The following is a 21,618-nucleotide window of genomic DNA, read 5'->3' on the forward strand; positions in this document are numbered from 1 at the left end:
TGAAAAACTCTTCCAGATTGATAGGCTGTATGATTGGAAAAAAAGCCCCGAGTCCGATGTGGCGGCCACTTTAAAGAAGCAGAAAAAGAACACAAAGGATGAATTTGAGGAGCGAGCAAAGGCTATTATAGTGGAGTTTGCACAGCAGGTAAGAAAGCTGTCCACTCATTATGAAGAGGCTGCATCATGGAGCAGCGTTTTCTTTCATGGCCTTGTCTGTCACTAATACTGGTTCTGTTCCCCTATTCCTGGCACTTGATGACTTTTATTCTTCCCCCTTAGACCTTTTCCTTTGTAAATCAGAAAGTGCGTATTTCAAAGATCTCTAGGTAGTTTTAATGTTTAAATTTTAAAAACTGAGTTAACTTGGGAAGAAACTTTTTCTGAAACATAATGAATGCCTCAGGATATGCATGACCTTTCCTTGAGCGTTTCTGACGAGTTTCAGGATTAGCCATTTGCTCACTCAGCTTCTAGTTGGGTTAAGCGTTCCTGTTCTGGATGGCCCTCCACAGCTTGGCCTTGTGGGTGATTTTGCGCTTTATGTCTTTAGGGTTTGAATGCGGCTTTGTTTTATGAGAATAAAGATCCCCGCACTTTTGTGTCCTTGGTACCTACCTCTGCACATACTGGCGATGGAATGGGAAGCCTCATCTACCTTCTCGTCGAGTTGACGCAGACCATGCTGAGCAAGAGGCTAGCCCACTGTGAAGAGCTGCGGGCTCAGGTGATGGAGGTAAGGTTGCCTGGCAGGTGATCATTTTTTTGTTTTGTTTTTATTTTTAATAGTAGGTTCCTGGGTGGGGATATTTACTGCTGTTAGATTTAATCGGCATGGCGTGTTGTAGCTTACATTTCTTTGCAACCATGTCTCTTAGGTTAAGGCTCTTCCAGGAATGGGCACCACTATAGATGTGATATTGATCAACGGACGTTTGAAGGAAGGAGATACAATTATTGTTCCCGGAGTGGAAGGGCCCATCGTAACTCAGATCCGAGGCCTCCTGTTGCCTCCACCTATGAAGGAGTTAAGAGTGAAGGTAAGCCGTGGTGATCAGCAGTGACCTGTGGGGACTTTTCGTGTTGGGAGACTGCTGAGGTCTCTTCCTCATTTTGAGTGCTGCTTGGCTCACTACGCACACGCACACACACACACCCCTTCCCCACTTTATGTTAGAGGTCTTCATATAGGAGGGACCAGAATCTTCGCCAACTAAGCTCTTGATAAAAACTAAAGCACACTGCTAAGTAATTTTTCATCACCACTTTTATTGTTAAATAAGACATTCATACAGAAACGTACACAGACCATAGAAAAGTTGAATAAGTTTTTAGGACGCAGACAACCAGATCAAGGACAAGAGCGCTGCTGACACCTGGAAGCCTTCTGTGTGCCTCTCCCGGACTCAGCTCCCTTTGCCCCAGAGGGGACCTTGCTTCCATTGTCATGATCGTAATGAGTACCCTTGCTCTCTAACTTACAGCCTCCATACCTGAGGATGCGCTCTTAAAAAGTGTGGACTTTCTATGCATCCCTTTGTATCCTGCTGCTTTCAGTCAAAAAATAAAGATTTACGGGTGTTGCTGCACTGTGGTTCCCCTTAGCTGTGTGTGGTGGGCCATTGCACAAGTACATTGCGGTCAGTTTGTTCTGGTAGCGGAGAGCGCAGGCTGGCTCCAGTTGTACATTTCACTGCCAACACTCGTGAACATGGCGTATTGTCTCCTGGGTGGTTGCACAGGTTTCTCCAGGGTGTGTATAGGAGTGAAGGGCGGACTCATTGCTTAGGCTTAGCTCCACCTTCAGTAGGGGAGGCCAGTGTCCACAGTGAGTGTGATGTTGCCTCCCACCTGTGTCCATTACTCACATCTTTCAGCTCTCGATGCTGATTCTTTCTGTTCTTCCCATTCTGGTGGCTGTGTAGCTCTTTGCTATTCCAGGTCGTACTTGCCTGATTAAAACATCGTGGCCATTGTTTTGTTTATAGCCATTTGAATTTCTTGGTGAAATGCCTATTGTGCCCTGGCATTGTTTCTCCTTAGCACATTTCTGAGTTGTTTAGTAGTCAGGGTATCAGGCTGATTGGTAGGTAGCTAGTGCATCATTTTTTCCTATTCCGTAACTTTTTTTTACTCTTTTTCTGGCAGCTTGAGAAACAGAACTACTTAATTTTACTGTCGATTTTATCAAGCTTTTGTGTATTGCTTTTTGTGTCTAGTTTAAGAAATCTTTACCCCAAGATCATGGAAATACTGTCTCTTCCGTCATCTCCTGGTGCTGAGCACTTTCCCGATGGTTGTGGTAACGTGCTTTGGTCTCTGCAGAACCAGTATGAGAAGCACAAAGAGGTGGAAGCAGCTCAGGGCGTGAAGATTCTCGGCAAAGACCTGGAGAAGACGCTGGCTGGCTTACCCCTGCTGGTGGCGCACAAGGAGGATGAGATTCCGGTGCTTAAAGTAAGTGGTTTTCCTCTGGAGCCACCTGACCTGTCGTGGGGCCGAGGGGTTCGCGCTAGGAATGGCGAGGGAAGCCTTAGGTCGTGGCCTCTTAGCGAACAGTTGACACTTTTTAAAAAATTACTCCAGTTTAAACCCCCCCCCCCCCATTACTTCAGTTTGTATAATCATATGAATTGGCATAAGTAATACTTATGTGCCCTACAATTCTAAAATACACATTTCACTTAAATAAAAAATAAGTCCAGAAGTTGTTTGAATTTAGGTGCCCGAGTATGTGGGCAGAACTAGGTCCTGGGAGTCACTCAAAGCGCCGTGCCTGTTTGTAGGAGCAGATGCCGCATGAGCCCGGCAGCTTCACAAACACGAATTGTGAGCCACAGGTTATACCACTGTTCTCAGCCCACGGCTGGTCTGGTGAGCTGGGCCCAGCAATCACTCTTCAGGCTGTACCAGGCCCAGGGCAGGGAGAAGAGGGAGGGCATGCCTTGTCGACCAGTCCCAGGTTGGCATGGACACCTGCATCTTCTTGGCATCAACATGATTGTTTTACTTAGAATCGCCTCACCTTCAGAGGAGCAGTGACGGAGGACAGGGCTGCGAGATTCGGGTAATTTCAAAATTGAGACAGTTGAGCTGAGCCGTTGGACTATTTCGTTCCTCTCACCGCTCTGCCTTATTTGCCAAGTTGCGCAGAGGTTAAGCATATTTCAGTGTTAGTAAACCCCACTCGGCGAAGCGAGGTGGGACACAGCTCCAGTGTGGCCCCAGAGCCCTCCACTCCTGCTCAGGTTCTGCAGTGCCTGCTCCTGTAGGCCTTGGTTTTGTGTTTTCAGAAGAATACTCTAGGCTGCTGCTGGTGGAGTTGTATGTACAGCCATGTAAATTCCAATTTCTCCTTCAGGATGAATTGATCCATGAGCTAAAGCAGACACTAAATGCCATCAAATTAGAAGAAAAAGGAGTCTATGTGCAGGCGTCGACACTGGGCTCTTTGGAAGCTCTACTGGAGTTCCTGAGGACGTCAGAAGTGCCGGTAAGTCACCAAACGCGGCTGCAGTCCCTAGGGATGGTGGTGGGCTGCTTCTGCCGTGTGGTCAGGTAACGTGCGGACACCCTGTCTCCAGTATGCAGGAATCAACATCGGCCCCGTCCACAAGAAAGACGTCATGAAGGCCTCGGTGATGTTGGAGCATGACCCCCAGTGAGTACCCGCCCTCCTGCCGGAGGCTTCGCCCGTGATTTCTGTGCACCTCCTTGGGGTGTGCGCAGTTCTCATTGTCTCTCCTGTTCTGACTTCCAGGTACGCAGTCATTTTGGCCTTTGATGTGAGAATCGAACGGGATGCACAAGAAATGGCTGATAGTTTAGGAGTTAGAATTTTTAGTGCAGAAATTATTTATCATTTATTTGATGCCTTTACAAAGTATAGACAAGACTACAAGAAACAGAAACAAGAGGAATTTAAGTAAGTTGATGATTTTCCCTACTTGGGTCTTTGATGAAGTTGACTATTGGAGAATTGCCTAACAGCAGGAAGGTGTGTGGACAGCAGAAGCATGGTGTTTGCTGGAGGCTGTACCTGCAGTGCTGTAACCCGTGGCCCCGTCCCCACCCCCTCCCAACCGTGTGGGGACAAATCCTCAGGAGCCTTCCTGGCTTACGTTTTGGTTTCCATTTTCAGTTTGGCAAATGGAAGTCTCTTTCATGGGGGTAGCTGCTCCATTTGGGGACTGTCTTCCTCCTCTGGGATTGCCGGGAATGGGGAACCTAGGAACTGAAATGAGGGAGGCATTCCAGGGAGCAAAGCTTGGGCCTGCAGCCGACCTGACCAGGAACTCAGTGTCAGAGGTACTCGCAGGAGCTAGAGTCAGCAGTGCCCCTGACACTCCCTTCCTCTGGGAGCTCAGGGGAGAGACAAGCAATGAACACACGAGAAGTGGGGAGAAGTGCTAAAAAGCAAAACAGAGCAGGGGCGGGCCCAGATGAGGAGAGCTGGGAGGCAGCTCCCCTCTGAGATCCAGGCTACGATCCAGCCACCCAGACACGAGTGAGGACAACACTGGGCAGTGGCCCACACAGAAACCCTTGGAGGGATGAGTTCAGAGGAGTCGGCAGGACCCCAGAGCACGTGGGACCCTGTGCATAGGATGGATTTTGGAGTCAGGGATGAGGGCCCATCAGGAGGCTCCCATAGTCCAAGCCAGACACCACAAAGGCTCAGAACAGAGTCGCCCTCGGAGTGATGACTCAATCGGGCATATTCTCAAAGCTCAGACTGTAAGGATTTAGACCAGCCATGGGCAAACTACGGCCTGCGGGCCGGATCCGGCCCGTTTGAAAAGAATAAAACTGAAAAAAAAAAAAAAGACCGTACCCTTTTATGTCATGATGTTTACTTTGATTTTGTATTAGTTCACACAAACACTCCATCCATGCTTTTGTTCCGGCCCTCCGGTCCAGTTTAAGAACCCACTGTGGCCCTCGAGTCTAAAAGTTTGCCCACCCCTGGTTTAGACTGAGACGTGTTCACTGTAGATCGTGAAACCTGACGTGAGAAGGCTTAAGACATAAGACGCTGTGAAAGCACTTGAAGCTTTGCTTCATGAGCAGGGAAATGCTTTTGGATCGTCTGATCTGGGAGCATGCCAGAGAAGAGGATGTGGTTTGATGCCTGGGGGGCCCCAGAACAGCCTTCACGTGGGCCACGCGCCACCCTGAGAGTAGCTCCCACCGAGGTTCTAAGACCCGAGTGCCGCCTGTAGCTCAGGCCTTTCAGTCTGGGCACCAGATGCTCCTTGGGGCAGTTTCTCCGAGACCCGATGGGCAGGGGAGGGTGAGGAGAGGAAGGAACCACAGGTGGCGCCTGTGGACTGAGCACACCCCGGGGTAGCGGTGTCCCTGCTGCCTGCAGGGGTCTGGGAAAGCAGCCTTGTGTTCACCTGTGCTTGCTTTTTAGTTTACGTGACTGTACTTTAAAATCCTTGTGTTTTTTCTTTCAGGCACATAGCAGTATTTCCCTGCAAGATGAAAATCCTCCCTCAGTATATTTTCAATTCCCGAGACCCCATCGTGATGGGCGTGACGGTGGAAGCAGGTCAGGTGAAACAAGGGACCCCCATGTGTGTCCCCAGCAAAAATGTAAGTGCCAGCTGTACTTTAAGAACAATGTGCTATCTCTTAAGCAGTAAATGGGAGTCCAGAAATGGTGACAAAAGACTTATACCAAGCAGAGCTTGTCGCCTTGTGTAATTTAGACTGCAGTGTTGCTGAATGTCAGCATTCCTTAGTCAATCTTGGTTACTAGCACCAGTGCATCAGTTAGGAAGACTGCAATTTACAGCCCTTTCCCATTTCACTAATTGCCCACCTGCTGGCTTGGTCCCGGATCCTTTCGTGTGCACTGCCTTTGGCTGTTGGGTGTTTCAGTCTTCATCGGGAGCAGCCCGTCCTTCCTGAAGAGGCCAGACCATTGCTTCCCAGGGCATTTCTCCACTTGGATTTGTCTGGTTTCGTGACTAAGGAAAGGGTCCTGCATGTCCAGGTGCTTGTTGTCGGTGACCTGATTGCTGGGGGAGCTGTGTTGCCAGCTCAGCCTCTCCATTAGAGACACACCTTTCCCCTTTGTAATTAATTACCAGGTGGTCTGTGGGGTACTTTGAGTCCCTATGATCTCCTATTCCTCAGCCTTTATCCCAGAAGCAAGCATTACATAAATGGTTGCAAAATTGTGATTCTATCACCCACCTCCCTCTGTAAAGAGCCCTCACCCCCCTGACCTTTTTATTAAGTATCCATCTGTTTTGCTTTTTAGCACTTCTCCCCACTTATCCTGTGTTCATTGTTTGGTTTTGTAAATTCTGCTGTTGTAATCCATCACTGATACTTTCGATGGCCATGTTACCCAGTCTGGTCTGTGGGAGCCACATGCCCCTGGAGCGTAAGCATCTCTTCCTCCTCCTGGTGCAGGACGCTGCCCCAGACCATTCCTGTAGTTCCCATTTCTGGGATGAGTGAGGACGTTTATTTGCAGTTATTGTCTCCTGTATGATTGGCCAACCTTTCTCTCTTCCCAAGCAGAGGATGCCCCCCCACCCCTAAAAATGAGACTAGGCTGCTCATAATTCATCCTCAGAACGAAATACCAAGTCTTTACGTGGACCTGCAAAGCCTCCCTGACTTCATCCCCAGCTCCTCACCCCTTGCTCATAGCAGCCACTCCATGCTCATGCCTTGGGCACCTGTCCTGTGAAGGGTGGGACAGAAATAGGAAACAGCATACAGCGCTTTCCAAGCTGTGGCCACCTCGGGAAGGGCAGGGGGGACGGTGCTGTCACCCGTTTCTCAACGAGAACATTCCACTGCGGAGATGGTGGCCATGGTCAGCAGCCGAGGCTTTGACACTGGCCCTCGTGCTCAGCAACTGGTTTTCCTCAGGCTCAGCTCTCGGGTGCCTGCAGCGGGCAGGATTCCTCTGCTGACATTGCCCTCTGTTCTTATTTGACAGTTTGTGGACATTGGAATAGTAACAAGTATTGAAATAAACCACAAACAAGTGGATGTTGCAAAAAAAGGACAAGAAGTCTGTGTGAAAATAGAACCTATTCCTGGTGAATCCCCCAAAATGTACGGGAGACATTTTGAAGCTACAGACATTCTCGTCAGTAAGGTAAGTCCCTGCCAGAGGGCACCTGAAGGGACAGGTCGTGGGTGGGCTTGATGGGTCGAGCGGCCGTCTAGAAAGCTTTTCACAGCGCGGGCTGCCGGCCTCCCCGGTCCCCCTGCAGCCCTCGCCCAGTGGCGCCGCCTCGGTGTCCAGAGTGGCCAGCATCTGGGGGCGGCTGGCCGCCCGCTTCTCTGGGCGCTTGGGGGTTACGTTCTGTTCTTATGCCGCCTGTGCCTCGTCCTTTGCAGATCAGCCGGCAGTCCATCGATGCCCTGAAAGACTGGTTCAGAGACGAGATGCAGAAGAGTGACTGGCAGCTTATTGTGGAGCTGAAGAAAGTATTTGAAATCATCTAATTTTTCCACATGGGGCAAGAATTAGAGTAAATGCAAGAAAAACAGGATAAAAAGTGGAATGGACGTATCTGGACACTGATGCACTTAAGTATGGAAGGAAAAAAATAGATGTATAAAATGTTTTCCATGAGAAACCAAGAAACTTACACTGGTTTGACAGTGGTCAATACCTGTCCCACAGCTCCAAGGTGCCTGTCCACATGCCCGCTCCTTCCCCACCCTACCTGCTGCTGTTTTAAAGTTTGCCCTTCCTCAAATTTGGATTTTTATTACAGATCTAAAGCTCTTTGGATTTTATACTGATTAAATCAGTACTGCAGTGTTTGATTAACCAAGCTTCTGCAGATTTTGTGATTCTTGGGACTTTTGATGTAAGAAATACTATTTTATTTATGCATCTCCTTCCCACAGTCATTTTTTTCCCCACCCATCTGCTCTTTGGATTTTTTAAAATAGAAAATTAGGTATTCTGGTATTTCTTTATCTGCTTTGTGTGAAACCATGGTGTAGAGTGTAGCTGGCTGCTATTGACTGCTTGTCTAGTCATGAGTCCACTGTAATCAGCACAATTCTGAACTCCAATAAAGAGAACATTCACTAGAAAGCTCTGCTAGGCCTTCATGTTAGCGTAGCTTCTCTCCCATGAGTCTTCAGCTCTTTTCTTTTAAAGGTAAGAACTATTTTATGAACTGTCTCCAACCTTGTGTACCAGCACATGTTAACATTAGTTTTTATATAATAATCTTGGTCTATTTTGTCCTAGAAAGTCTATCATGCATACATTTTCTGATTAGAAAACAGAACTGATAACTATATGGGCTCAGTGCTTCTAAATTGTCATGGAGACATCATAATGACTCATTTATACCAGTAATCTGATTATAGCTAGTTTTATGGTTTTCCTGCAAAGTGTGGGTAAAGATTAATTCCTGTAACAGATCTCAAGGGTCTGACTACCTATTTATAAGTGTCGGATGAAGTCAGTGTAGGTGTTTGAAGAAAATGTTCCCAAGTAAACTATATTTTTAAAGTGTTACGGCATAACATAGCATAAAAATACTTCATGTACATTTGAAATCTGTGCCACTCGTCCTTATTGAAGTTCCTCAAGGGCCAATAGAGGCGAGAAAAACACCTCTCACACCGGTGGGGCGTAATTCCCAGGAGAAACTTAACCTTCAGTTGTGTGTTCTAATTCACATGTAAACTCCTCCACTGGAAGAAGTAAAGATGTTAACAGGCTGTTAGCTGTGTCCTGCGTGGGGGAGGGGTGGCTGTCGGACGCAGCGGGCCCGGCCTGGCCCTCTCGGAGTTACAGAGCCCAGCACCAGTCTGGGCTGCAGGTGGTTCCCGGGGTGTAACACACGGTTCCGAGTCTGGTTCCTAAAGGATTCACAAAAAGGAACCTGTACAAAATATACATACAGTTCTTTATTAAACAACTGTAAACACTTCACTGTAAAAATCCATAAAACTTTATAAACAAACATTTTGTAAATAGAATCTATACTACAGTAAAAGAACACATTTATTTACATGCAATACTGACAAATTTGGCACTTTTTGAAAAGAAATGTACAAAACACTTGCTCAAAAAGAAATTTGAAATTATGAAAACTCAGAGCATTACTACCATGCACTTTGTAGATACCTCACAAGCACTTATGGCACAGCAGCGAGAGCGAGCACCGCGCTCCCTGCTCACACTATGTAACTTTCAATGTGCTCCCGTAAGTCTGTTGTAAAACCACCTGAACATTGTCAAGAATAAAGTCAAATGCCATATTCCAAACTGATTCCACCGACTGCTGCGTCAACCTACAGGTGGGGAAAGAGGAACATCAGGAAAGACTCATGATTCCTTCAGAATCAGTTTAACATCTTAAAATAAGAATCAATTGATTTTGGCAAACTCTCGAACATTCCAAAGGACTTCCCTTGGTTTTAAACTATTATTAAATCCCAAGGGGAACAATCTCATTTTGCCTTTATTACCCAGCCAATATTACAGCATTCCTTTCTTTGCGATTCTAAATAATAGGCACCTTTTTTTCATTAACCCTGGAGAGCAAAGGTAAGGCGACCGACTGCAAGAAACTATAAAACTTCGAGCCTTGCCCTCCCTCCACTAGCCCGTGACATGCCATTTCACCTTCGATGGCAGTACTAGTTACCTTTTCATGTATTTTATAACGAGGTCCAGTTTCTCCAAGTCTTTCTCCTCTATCAGGTCAGTGCAGTATTTCACAACTTGCAGAATGTCTTCTTCCATTGGATCTAGAGGGGAAAGACCTCAAATGAGAACCAGCCCACCCGTTCGTAGGACAGGAAACTGCGTTTTTACAACAACGCAGTCGAATGGGCTATGAGGGAACTTCCCCAACCAGTGTAGGTGCTTGGCTGATTGAAGGCTATCCGATTTAGAAAAATGAGCACCATCGACATAGTTGAGCCTGTCATGTTCTGAAACCACAGGACCATGCATTACACATCAGTTTTCGGCTCTGCCCATCCAAGCCGACCTGAAATGGTGGTGATCCACTCCTTGAGCAGTGTCTTCACGTCACTGAACTCGACGGCTCCGGCAAGGTTGGGTGCTGGGGGTCTGACACAGCCAGATGGGGAAGGCTGCACACCTGAAGTAGAAGCAGAGAGTTCTCCCTGTTAAGAAAACAAATGATAAAAGTGCTGTATTTACACAACATCAAGTGCATTACGATTCAGTAAAAGGTCAAAGTTTAAGAAGCATAAAGCTGACCAGCGGTTTCCCAGGGGTAGGACCTTCGTGTTTCAGAAACCCTTCGATTAACTTCTGGGGACTCCCGCTGGCCCCTGGCGCAGCTTTTACGGGACTGTTAAGCAGCTTGTTTTTCAAAGGGCTCTGAACCTTTTTGGGGGAACTCATGGGATTTTTCTTCTTGTTTCGTTTCTTTTCTTTCACTGAGGCTGGTTTCAGCTGAAGTAACGGATTCTTTGGCACTAAAAGATGAACATAAGATCCTCAAACAAGGTATCTGGATAGTAATAAGGATTCCCTCCCCGCCTCAAAATCCAACCCTTGCGCCGCGCGAACCCCCAACAAGGCCTCCAGCTGAGACTGGGAGGCATTAATGACGAGGGCAGGGAGGTGCAGGCGCTTCCTCGTCTCCGTGGGACCACTGCTTACTGATAACTGTTCACAGGATGCGATGAAAACTCAGCCGGTGAAACAAATAGGTGAAACAAATAAGCGGCTCATCAGCACTAGTCTGTTTTTAACCTACACCCTTTTATGTGTCCATTTCAAAGGACAATGGCCTTGGCAATTATGCAAAAAGATTTCTGGAAATACCTATTTAGGCATCATTGTTTTTTTAAAGGCTTAAAAAAAGTCAAGAATGGTGTTTATAAGTCAAGAAGTTACAGACACCAATCTAACTAGGACTATATCACTATACTGTCTACTTGTTCTGTTCCTCTCAACATGACTAAGAGCTGGGACTCTGGCCATGACACACAATGGTTCGCTCTTTGCTGGAGGCCCCTCCCCAGGCTCACCTGCGGCGCTGGCCGCCTGCGGGTGCACGCTCTCCCCCGGCCTCTGCCTCTGCCCATAAGCCGCTTTCAGCTCCTTCTGAAGCTCAGCGGGAAGGGCAGCAAACACCTCAGGGTCCACCTCGTGGAAGGAAAAGAGGGTCAAAGTCAAACAGGTTGATTCCACACGGCACCTGGCTTACACTTTTCACAAAATCGATTATTTTCAAATCATACTTTTCTGACCTATATGAATTCAGAACAGGTCCTCCATATTAAGGCTCATTAAATCCTCATGGGGTTTTAGGATGAGACTAAGGAATACAATTCTGAGTATGAAGTGAACTTTAAAAAAAACAGTCACCAGAGCAAGCACAGGCTCAGCTCGTATGTAATGTTTTCTGAGACATCAGACTTGGACTGTGTCACTGTCCCGAGTTAAGTTCTCCACCCTGTTTCTCAAGTACAGCCCATCAGTAGTCTCTGGCTGGTGAAACGGGAACAGGACGTTCTGGGTAGAAGCTATGAACATTCATGTGCCATAGCCTCCCTCTTCTCAGCCCTCAGTTGCTTCAAGAGAGGCTGCTGTCCGTCTGTCCTACAGATGATGAGACGAGCCAATCCCCTTTCCCTGCGCCCAACCATGGATGTGGTGTAGACTAATGAGAGTTTGAGGTGCAAAGGAAATAAGACATGCCCTGAGCTGGAGCAGGGGGGTGGGGCCATTTAAACTGGCAGAAGACCCTATATTTAACTTACCTGTGAGAATGCTGGAAGGGCTATTAGGTTGATTCCCATGTCATTGTTAGATGCTTGAGGTTCTGGTATTTGTAATAAAACTGTCCCCACTGGCTGTGGCATAATTCCTGTATTACAGCCGTTTACTGGTTCGTTCTTTTTGTCACCATGCTGCTCCCCGTGCTGAACAGCACAAACTTGCTCTACTTGTTCCCGGAGATCAGGCGGGAGTGCTTCTAAAACAGACTGATCGAGCTGTAAAATACAGGGTGCAAGGTTGCACCACGTTCAGAGATGATGTGTTTGGAGAGATCATACTTCACTTCCACCTCAACTTTAACATCTTGGATAATGAAGATAAGGTGAGGTGCAGAAACCAGGCCAGGAAAGCCCCCCCAAGCTCCTGCCTCCAAAGGGTGAGTAGAAATGTGTGGTTCTAAAGGTGACCTATGTACACACTGGAGATGAGACTACACAACTGGCCGATCCCACAGGATCAGGTCAGTCCACACAGGAAGAGCCTGTTAAGCTCAAATCTGACCCCACCCTTGGGCACGGGCCACTGCCTAAGGCAAATATGTCAAATTTCTAAGGCCAGAAGTTGGCCTTTCAGACAGGAAACTATATGCCCCCAAGCACAAATAATTTTAGGCCGAGAGCAGACAGCTAGAAAAAAGCTAACTGCTCCAGCCCACATACTAGCACCCCTGTTCCCTTGGCCAGGTCCTTCCTCCCTCCACCCACCGCATACATCCCTTAGGAAGCACGAAGCTCATGAGCTGGGCAGGCCGATCTGACCTTGCTGGGAGCAACTTTCTGAAAACTCAGGCCCATACCTGCCCTTTCCCTAGCTTACAGCCAGCGGCAAATGTTCTCAGCCTCTGCCACCTAGTGCTGCAGAGAAATCAACTTTCCCATCGGGCCTGCAGCAGCACGCCACACCAACAGCGCACACCAGCTCAGTGAGCAGCGAGGTCAGGAGAGTCACCCCTCCCAGTGAACTGTGCACCTCTGTCACAGGCTTCTAGTGATCGCCAGTGCTGGCTCCACTCAGGAAGTGCCTGTGGTGGACACTGTCACAAAGGCAGTTAAGGAACTGGCTCTCATCCAACATTTTACAACTTGCAAGGGCTGCAGATCTGCAGAAGCACCAATCTTTCACTTACACTGATCATGTGGCATTTGGAATTCAGGTATATAGTGGCCCTAAGGAGTCACCTTTTCTCTCTCTCTCGACTACACTGGCAAGGAAATTAAACACGTCGTTCCTACTGTAAAACTACTTTTGCATTTTTATCATACTTAATTATAGAAATATACCTGGGAAGGTGATGGGACCTCTATACTCAGGTTCAGCTTTGATTTTAAGCTGATGGGAGAATGTAGACCATTCCATTTCCCCGAAGGCTCGGCTTTGCTCGTAACAGGGCTGACAGCAGATGCCGGATGTGTAGAGAGAGATGGCAGGAACGTGCAAGTTCTAGAGGCAGATGAGATTTCCAGATCCATGGCAGCCAGGAATACTGAAAGTACAGAAAATACATACACTAGCCTCTTCAGCTCATCTGGGCACATGGGGGGCATTCTGCTCCACAGACTTCAATATGCTCATCCCGATGCCAGCCTGTGTCTGAAGGGCCACACACAGCCCCGCCAGACAGCATTTACAATGAACGGCTCTCCTAAGGACACAGCGGCCCCAGGCAGAACCAACCCACCACCCACCTTCCTGGTGCTCTTCTTCTGAGGAAGTCTTTGCTTTCTGAACTTGGAGGAGGTCCAGGACAGAGTGGGAGCCACCGGGATCTGGCTGAGCTGGCACATGCCTGGGACAGGCGTGAAGTCTCGGATGAGCAGGAACCAACTGGTTCACTTGAATCCCAACCTAGAATCAGAAGAAAGTATGTTTTTAGGAAAACTGAAGTGAAACATGAAGTCAACTGAGCAAAATTTTCAGCCAATTCTCTTTTTACATCTTCTGCTCCTGTTACTAGAATATAATGTTAAAGTATTTAATCAGCCTTCTACATGATTTTTACAGAAATGGCTTCTATACTACCTGGTGAGCAGACAGTCCCTCCACCTTCCGTATCCACTTCTACCCATATACAGCACTCTTCACACAGAACAGCCAAAGAGGGAGCTGCTGTACCTCAAAGTTCTTGACAGCCAAGTTTTTAAAATAAGATTCCAAAAAATTTTGTAAAGCAGATAGTCTACCTGCAAACTTCATATAAAATAAAAAATATTAAAAAAATGGGTTTGGGAGTGGATGGGCAGCGGGTACCCTTCAGGCATCTGTACAAACAAGCACCCTGCACCAGCACAGAATCAGCACAGCAGAGCCGGGAGAAGTTGAGTCACGTCTGCTGCAGCAGCACCCCAGTCCTTCCACAACGCCCACACCAGCCAGTAACTACCCTGTACGCACGTGTGCGCGCACACCGGGACCAGCCAAGGTTCATCTTTAAGGAAACTAGGGTTTCACATTTCTGATGCCCTCTTCTAGTCACCCTCATCAGACATACGTTTCTGATTAAAAAGCACCCGATAAATACAAGAACTGCAGATTCACACTCCTCCCAGTCCCATCTATTTCTAGAGAAACAAGAATAGGAAGATAATGCATGTAAAATGAGTCCTTGGTTAATTAAAGAAAGTGCTATAAAAACTGAAGATATCAAATTATTCCAGGCAGAAAACAGATTTCAGAACAAATTTGATTTTCTCTGAAAAAGGAGATCGGGTCAGGTGAGAGTTGAGGTTTTCGGTTTCTATCAAGGGAGCTGAAACCTGCAAACAAACCCCACACCCGCCATGGCCATGTTCAGATCAGGCCTCCAGTGAAAACCATGCTACAGAAAGCCTTTTAAATGCCGTGTACTCACCCCTCTCATGTCCGATATGTTTAGCTTCAATGTGTGGAACATGTTCAGTGTGGCCTTTCCAATTACTTTTGCACTGTCTGTTGCCTGGTCGAGAGTCACGGTCCTGTAAGGAAAGAAGTAACTTTTTACAGGGCCGGAGCTGCTCCCTGCACCCACGGGTATCTCTGCTCCAGGGCACTGCTTACAGAGTTACAAGGAAGGTGTAAGGAAGCCACAAAAAGTTCACGTAAGTATGAACCAATGAGGGAGTTTTCCCTCAAGGAAGCCAAATGAATTAATTACATTGGCAGCAAAGGGAAAAGAAAATTCATATAGGATATCGGGATTTTAAGAAAAAAACTAATAAAGAACTGGCCAACTAAAAGTAAGTTGGAACTTAAAAAAAAAAAGTACTCTAGTTAATACATAAACAAATATAAGCATATTGTGTTGCAACCAAAGCATGGATGTTAAGTACAATGCCTTTTAGATACCAAGACAAGTTTTAGGTTCCAAGAAAGTTGCAGCGGAATGGTTAATGTTAAGAAGGCAAAGGAGAATCCTTGTATTTTGGTTCCTGACTCTAGTTTTGTTAGTCTGAGGTAAGGCCATTGAATAATCTCAACAAGTGGATATAAGCTCATTACAATCCTACTTTCCCTCAGCTCTGTACACAGAAACGTGTGGACAGCCATGACAAAGGGGACATGGTGGCATGTACATGAGAATGCACATGAGAGGGCCCCCCTCCCTTCACCACCTAGGAGGAGCCTGCCACTCACAGCTAAGGGAGGAGGCACCTCCCTCAAAAGATCCCCTTCCCCATCCAGACCACACCCCCTTGCTATGGAGGAACCAGAGGCGAGCTGGAGGACTCCATTCTGGTGAACCTGTAAGCTAACAGAAAAGATCACAGACACTACCAATGGCTGTGGCAACCTCACAGCAAGCCCCTCCAAACACTCGGCTGTTGTGAAGCCCACAGCTCTAGGCGACCCACTGAGTCCAGGGGACCAAACAGCATCGTCGCAGTTCCCAGGTGGGAGACAGCCAAGCACTGCCCCACAGATACCGGGAGAAAACCTCCTGTAACAGCAGCCAGGACAGGAATAAAGGAACGTGGAGAAACACTCACCCTGGGACTGGATGAGTATTTAAGAGATCAGAGACAATGCTGCAATGTGAAACACTAGGAATATTTACATGTCCAAAGAACAAAACAAAACACTCGGAAATTTAAAATGTTACTGGAAACAAAAAATGTAATGCTGACCAACTCCCTGGCACAAGGAGACAGAGCAGACAATAAAACTCCAGAGCCTGAGACAGAGGTCCAGAGAGCTCCTCGGAAGGGAAGGGCTGGAATTCTCAGTAGGAATCCTGACAAACTGGAAAAGTGACTTCTAACTCTAAGTTATGTTTATAGCCTTTAAGCCAGCAAAACGCCATACAGGTTCAAAAAGGCATCCTGCCACGCACTCTTCCTCAGTGAGATGGAGGAGGAGGAAACAGGGATGCACACAGTGCAGGCTTGGCCGGGGGTCTTGAGATGAACCAGTCAGCCAGGAGTAGCAGGCTGGGGGACCCCAAGAGACAGGTCTCCCAGAAAAAAAGGTCAAACCAACAGATTGCTGATGTACTGAGACACACTGGAAGGGGTTTGGGAACAACCTCTGGTCAATTCACAAAAAAAGCCAACAAGATACTCAGTAAATCGAGAAAACCCTGTTCACCAGGAGAGGAAATGTGTGGATCACTGCACAGTATGCACGTGGCTGTAACAATTAAACTCTAGACCGTGACTGATCAAAAAACCGATGACTTTATGGGGCAAAGAAAGAAGCGTACAGGGAAAATAGTCATTGACAATGGAAGCGAGAAGAGAATAAATCCTCATCTACAGTAGAAAGTCAGTCAACATCTTACAAAACTGAAAGAAGCTAGAAATAGTTCAAGTGTGTCCCTAAAGCACGGAGGTAAACACCAGGAGAAACCTCTGAGGAGCAGAAAGAACAGCGGAGCTGGAGGGCACAGCACGGGAAGCACTGCAGGAGGCACCTTTCAATCAGACGTATTCCTTTGATAAAATACAGATGTACAAACTTCAGACTAACCCACATACACAAAAGAACTCCAAAGGGGAAAGAGTCTTTCCCCAAAAGGAAAAGCGTTGTAGGAAAAACTTTCCTAAGCGAAAATCAAGCCAGAGCTCAGTCTCCATGTAGCTCTGACAGGTCATTAAAATCTGTCGTTTCTATTAGTTTCATCTAGTGTCAGAGTCTGGAAGCCACAAGACTGTGGTGAAGGCCAAGTACAAGAAATTACAGAATCATGGAACGTGGAGACCAGTTCTTAATTCACTCAACTGAACAGCACTTCAGTCAGACTACAACGGGAATCCACAAACTTCTCTGTAAAGGGCCAGACAGGAAACACTGGTGCCTGGTGGGCCCTTCGCAGCCTTCATTTCTCACAAGCCATTATGACAAGTCATTCTTCCCTCACACCGATCCTGTACAAACAAGCACAGGCTGACTAGGCCCACAGGAAGCAATTTGTCAACCCCGAATTAGAGGAAACAGAGAGTCAGCATTATAGTATTTCATAATCCCCCACTACAGCATTTCTTATGCAGTCAGGATACCACCACAATGTTAGGTGTCAGTGGCTGGCTTACAGCTCATCTGTATCTTGGTGACACTTATAAAATGACACTGTTTCAATCAATTATGTGCTTCTTGTGCATCATCATGTGTCATGCAAGTTAATATGTTAAGAGCACAGCAAAATGTATATTATATTGCTGTGTTTACTAAGCGGAGAGTTCTTATCTTGTTAGAGGTACTAGTAAACATGGACATATTGTGGCAGAAAGGCTATAGCAGTTGGGATGTGCTGCAAAATAATTGGGAGGAGGGGAGGATGCCGCAGGGGGAGCTCACAGCAATTGTTGAAGTCAGGTGATGCGCCCATGTGGGTTCATTGTACTCTTCTTTCTACTTTTGTATTATATGTTTAAGATTTTCATAAAACATTTTTTCTTAAAAGTTCAGGACAGCCCTAACCGGTTTGGCTCAGTGGATGGATGAGCATCGGCCTACGGACTCAAGGTCCCAGGTTTGATTCCAGTCAAGGGCATGTACCTTGGTTGCGGGCACATACCCAGTAGGGAGTGTGCAGGAGGCAGCTGATCGATGTTTCTCTCTCATCGATGTTTCTAACTCTCTATCCCTCTCCCGTCCTATCTGTAAAAAATCAATAAAATATATTAAAAAAAAAAAAGTTCAGGACAAAAAAAAGAAACAAATACCAACAGCAGCAAATAGACACGTGCTTATAAAAAAGCCAAATAATTATCCTGAGTCAGGGGGAATAAAATATCAATTTCAGTTTTTTAAATGTTGTAATTAGATTTCTGGAGAATCTGGGTTTTTCCAAAGAGAATGATCGGCAGGCTGATTTTCTTAATAAGATTAGACAGAGGGAGCCCCTAAGCACTGCTGAATATACCACAACATACAATGCTAAGTAACGATATGACATTTAAAAGTGCGGACATGCCAAGAGGAAACAAATTGCTACCACTTCCCCTTCCAAAGAATTATTTCAGTTTTGGATGTTCCTTTCCATGTATCTTGAAAAAATAAAGCTCCAGGTTACATTCCCAGAAAATGTATTATTATAAACTGGATCTGATTTTCCTATAAAACTATGTTAAAAAAAAATTATATCCAGAGTAGAGTCCTAATAACCAACTTATTATAGAAATAACCAGAGGCCAGGTGCATGAAATCGTGCATGGGTGGGGTCCCTCTGGGTGGCCTGCAGAGATCAAGCTGAAACCTGCAGTCCAACACCACCTGCAGCTCCTACCTGCTGCTCCCGCTCATCCCGGCCCCACTGTGCCTGCCACAGGCTCGCACCCAATCAGTCTGCATCTGGCACCCTCCCAAGGGGAGTGGCATGCAGGATCAGGTTGAAACTGACGCTCCGACATCTTCCAAGGGGTTCAGATAGCAGGAGGGTGCAGGCCAGGCTGAGGGACCCCACCAGTGCATGATCAGGCTAGGGAGGGACCACAGGAGGGCTCCAGGGCATGTCTGGCCCATCTCAGTCCCAATCAGCCGGACCCCAGCATTAAGCTAACCTATCGGTCAGAGCATCTGCCCCCTGGTGGTCAGTGCACGTCATAACAAGCAGTTGAGCAGCCTTAGCATATAAGCGTATTACACTTTGATTGGTTGTTCAGTTGTTCTGCCATTTGGTCTATTTGCATATTACCCTTTTATTATATAGAATAACAAACTACCATTTGAAATAGGTAATTAAAGGTTCATTAAAATAGGTAAACAGAGTTCAAAATTATTGATTGCATAAAAATGTATTTTATAAATTACGTTGTTCAATGGGCAATTTGTAACCCGTTTTCCTGGTAAACAAAGGCCTTCATGATAAAGCTGAAAGTTTTCTGTGGCTGACAGCATCCTCTTGTTCCCCTCAGCAGCATCTCTATAAAAAATGTGACTGTAATCATGTTTGGCATGAACTCTTTCTTTACATATATGTGGCTTTCAGGAACCAAAGTCTTAAAGCTGTGGTTGCCTAGCAGATATAAAACAGTGTGCAGAGTGGCATAAAGTGATGTGCAAAAAACTAAATATTTTCATACTAGTCTCAGCTCTTAATTGAAGTTTTATATTTGTGGCTCCCGCATTAAAAAAAAAGAAACCATTTTAAAATGCGTTCTACCAGTTTTCAGAGACTACAAGGATTAATCTTTTCATGAACAGAAATGAGATCTCTCTCAATGAGGAAACGTCTCATTCAACTCATTTATTGAATGACTATATTGAAATTTCCCAACAGGCCCCTCTCCCCAAGTCCACAACCATCGGTGGGTACAGGTGTTAGGCCTTTCCTGTCCTTTCTGTCCCTGCACTAAAGTCAACAGCCTGACCCCAAAGCTAGGCCACCAAAGGTCAGAAACATGTGGACAGGCTGACCCTGAGGCAAAGCAACTTAATTCAAAGATGGCCCCAGGCTGAGCCTGCCTCTACAGAGTATCACATACCATCGGAGTTTACAGATCTCTATTCATACTTTTCCTTGGTTTTTATTAAATACTAGAGGCCTGGTGCACGAAATCCATGCATGGGCGGGGTGGGTTGGGTCCCTCAGCCCAACCTGCACCCTCTCATAATCCAGAACCCTTGGGGGATGTCTGACTGCCAGACATCTCTCTCTCTCAATCCGTGACTGCTGGCTCCTAATCGCTTGCCTGCCTGCCTGCCTGCCTGCCTGCCTGATTGCCCCTAACCGCCTCTGCCTCAGCCCCCACACCCGGGACCCAGTTTTTAATCCTCTGGTCGGCCACAGGCAACCAGGACCTGGGCTTCCCTCCCTCTGGCTGGCCGTCGGCACCCAGGACCCAGGCTGGCTTCGTCCAGGCCAGCCACAGGCACCCGGGACCCTGGGTGGTGCTGCCGGGTCTATCCGGTCTAATTAGCATATTACCCTTTTATTAGTATAGATAATAACCTGCACTGAAATATTAACACCCAATATCCTTTTTAAGATAAGCTTACCTGGCGATGTGATCACAAATTCCATGGCCTCCAAATTTTGCAGTTTCTACAGGGGCCCCCGGCTTCCGTACCATTATTTTGAGAGTCAGGCGTTTACCCTTCATGCCAGCAGCTTCAAGCCGTCTTTGAATTTCCTCTGAAAGACTCAGAAGGAAAGCTTCTGCTTCTTTGGGCTATGGAAAGGCATACACAGAAAACTCCCACATTATTTTCCTATAGACCTAACAATTCCAACATTATACACACACATTATTGACTATTTTGCTAAGCATTTGTTTAAAAAAGATTCTACAAGCTCTAGGGATAGCAAATATTTGAAGGCTTAATGTCAAGCACCAAGTCTGGTCTAGTTACAAGATAAGACAATGTGAAAACATAAAGGACAGCCTAAGGTAAATCCACGAAGTGATCAGTACCTGGGTAAACCTTATTCCATAGTTGATCTCAGCTGAAATCGATTTTCTTTCCTTTTCGGTTCGAACTGGTCTGTCATCCAAACCTCGGCAGAACCTGTACAGCATCTGCCCTGTCTTGGGACCAAATTCCCTCTGGAGTCTTGCCATGGTCATGTACTGCAGGTCTCCACAAGTCTTAATTCCCAAAGATGCCAGTTTGGCCTCCATGGACCGCCCCACTCCTAGGAAAGAGCCCGTATTGAGTTTAGTTATACACATAAACTAAGAAAAACAATGAATTTGAATGAAAATTTCATATTGAAATTAATTTTTAATTATTACATTAATTTAACAATTTAAATATATTAATTTAAAATAATCTCCCTTAAAATTTTTTAAAAGAATTGATCCTTTGTTTATTGACATTGTTTATCATCAATCTTTTCTTTTTTTGGTTTTGTTTTGTTAATCCTTACCCGAGGATATGTTTCCCATCGATTTTTTTAGAGAGAGTAAAAGGGAGGGTGAAGAGACAGGGAGAGAAACATCAATGTGAGAGGGACACATCGATTGGTTGCCTCCCTAGTGCCTCGACTGGGGTTGGAGATTGATCCCACAACCCAGGTATGTGCTCTTGACCGGAATCGAACCTGCGACCCTTCAGTCTGCGGGCCAAAACTCTAACCACTTAGCAACGCTGGCTAGGGCTCCTTTTTGTAAAATTGTTGACAGCATTACAGATGTCTCCCATTTTCTCCCTTTTTGCCCCACTCCTCCCACCCCCTGGTCCACCCAAGGCCTTCTCCATACTACTGTCTGTGTCCATAGGTTATGTACATACGTTCTTCCATTCTTCCCACTTCTCCCACTGAGATCTGTTATTCTTATTCATGCAGCCATACCTCTGGACCTGTTTTGTTCATCAGTTTATTTTTAGGTGACATAATCAAAGCATCTCATAGGTTAAAGAATTTTTCTGTGTAAATCATGCTAGTAAAGTCATTTCTAGAATCTTGTTCTCAATTTGGGACACACATATAG

The 21,618-nt window shown here is 46.2% G+C and overlaps 2 protein-coding genes across 13 annotated transcripts in view; one reads left to right on the plus strand and one right to left on the minus strand.

The window, feature by feature from the left end:
* Positions 1-7,814, plus strand: part of EIF5B (eukaryotic translation initiation factor 5B) — a 58,763-nt gene extending 50,949 nt beyond the window's left edge. For both annotated transcript variants that reach the window (XM_059658983.1, XM_059658982.1), the window contains exons 15-24: positions 17-148; positions 554-736; positions 879-1,040; positions 2,326-2,457; positions 3,362-3,493; positions 3,585-3,661; positions 3,761-3,925; positions 5,460-5,598; positions 6,965-7,126; positions 7,372-7,814. In XM_059658983.1, the coding sequence (XP_059514966.1) occupies positions 17-148; positions 554-736; positions 879-1,040; positions 2,326-2,457; positions 3,362-3,493; positions 3,585-3,661; positions 3,761-3,925; positions 5,460-5,598; positions 6,965-7,126; positions 7,372-7,479 (1,392 nt within the window). In that variant the 3' untranslated portion in view covers positions 7,480-7,814. The remainder of the gene's footprint in view (positions 1-16; positions 149-553; positions 737-878; positions 1,041-2,325; positions 2,458-3,361; positions 3,494-3,584; positions 3,662-3,760; positions 3,926-5,459; positions 5,599-6,964; positions 7,127-7,371) is intronic.
* A 1,083-nt stretch (positions 7,815-8,897) lies between these two features.
* REV1 (REV1 DNA directed polymerase) overlaps positions 8,898-21,618 on the minus strand; it is a 108,970-nt gene continuing 96,249 nt past the window's right edge. For 8 of the 11 annotated variants that reach the window (XM_059658973.1, XM_059658971.1, XM_059658972.1 and 5 more), the window contains 11 exons: positions 20,599-20,819; positions 20,183-20,355; positions 14,619-14,721; positions 13,456-13,615; positions 13,051-13,253; positions 11,752-11,985; positions 11,017-11,134; positions 10,238-10,458; positions 10,002-10,140; positions 9,654-9,756; positions 8,898-9,297 (listed from right to left, as the gene is read on the minus strand). In XM_059658973.1, coding sequence (XP_059514956.1) covers positions 9,186-9,297; positions 9,654-9,756; positions 10,002-10,140; positions 10,238-10,458; positions 11,017-11,134; positions 11,752-11,985; positions 13,051-13,253; positions 13,456-13,615; positions 14,619-14,721; positions 20,183-20,355; positions 20,599-20,819 — 1,787 coding nt within the window. In that variant the 3' untranslated portion in view covers positions 8,898-9,185. Of the gene's footprint in view, positions 9,298-9,653; positions 9,757-10,001; positions 10,141-10,237; positions 10,459-11,016; positions 11,135-11,751; positions 11,986-13,050; positions 13,254-13,455; positions 13,616-14,618; positions 14,722-20,182; positions 20,356-20,598; positions 20,820-21,618 lie in introns of those variants that run through there. The other 3 variants (XM_059658974.1, XR_009447882.1, XM_059658976.1) reach the window with 3 other exon arrangements.

Source organism: Myotis daubentonii, chromosome 12 (assembly GCF_963259705.1).
Source record: "Myotis daubentonii chromosome 12, mMyoDau2.1, whole genome shotgun sequence".
Taxonomy (NCBI): domain Eukaryota; kingdom Metazoa; phylum Chordata; class Mammalia; order Chiroptera; family Vespertilionidae; genus Myotis; species Myotis daubentonii.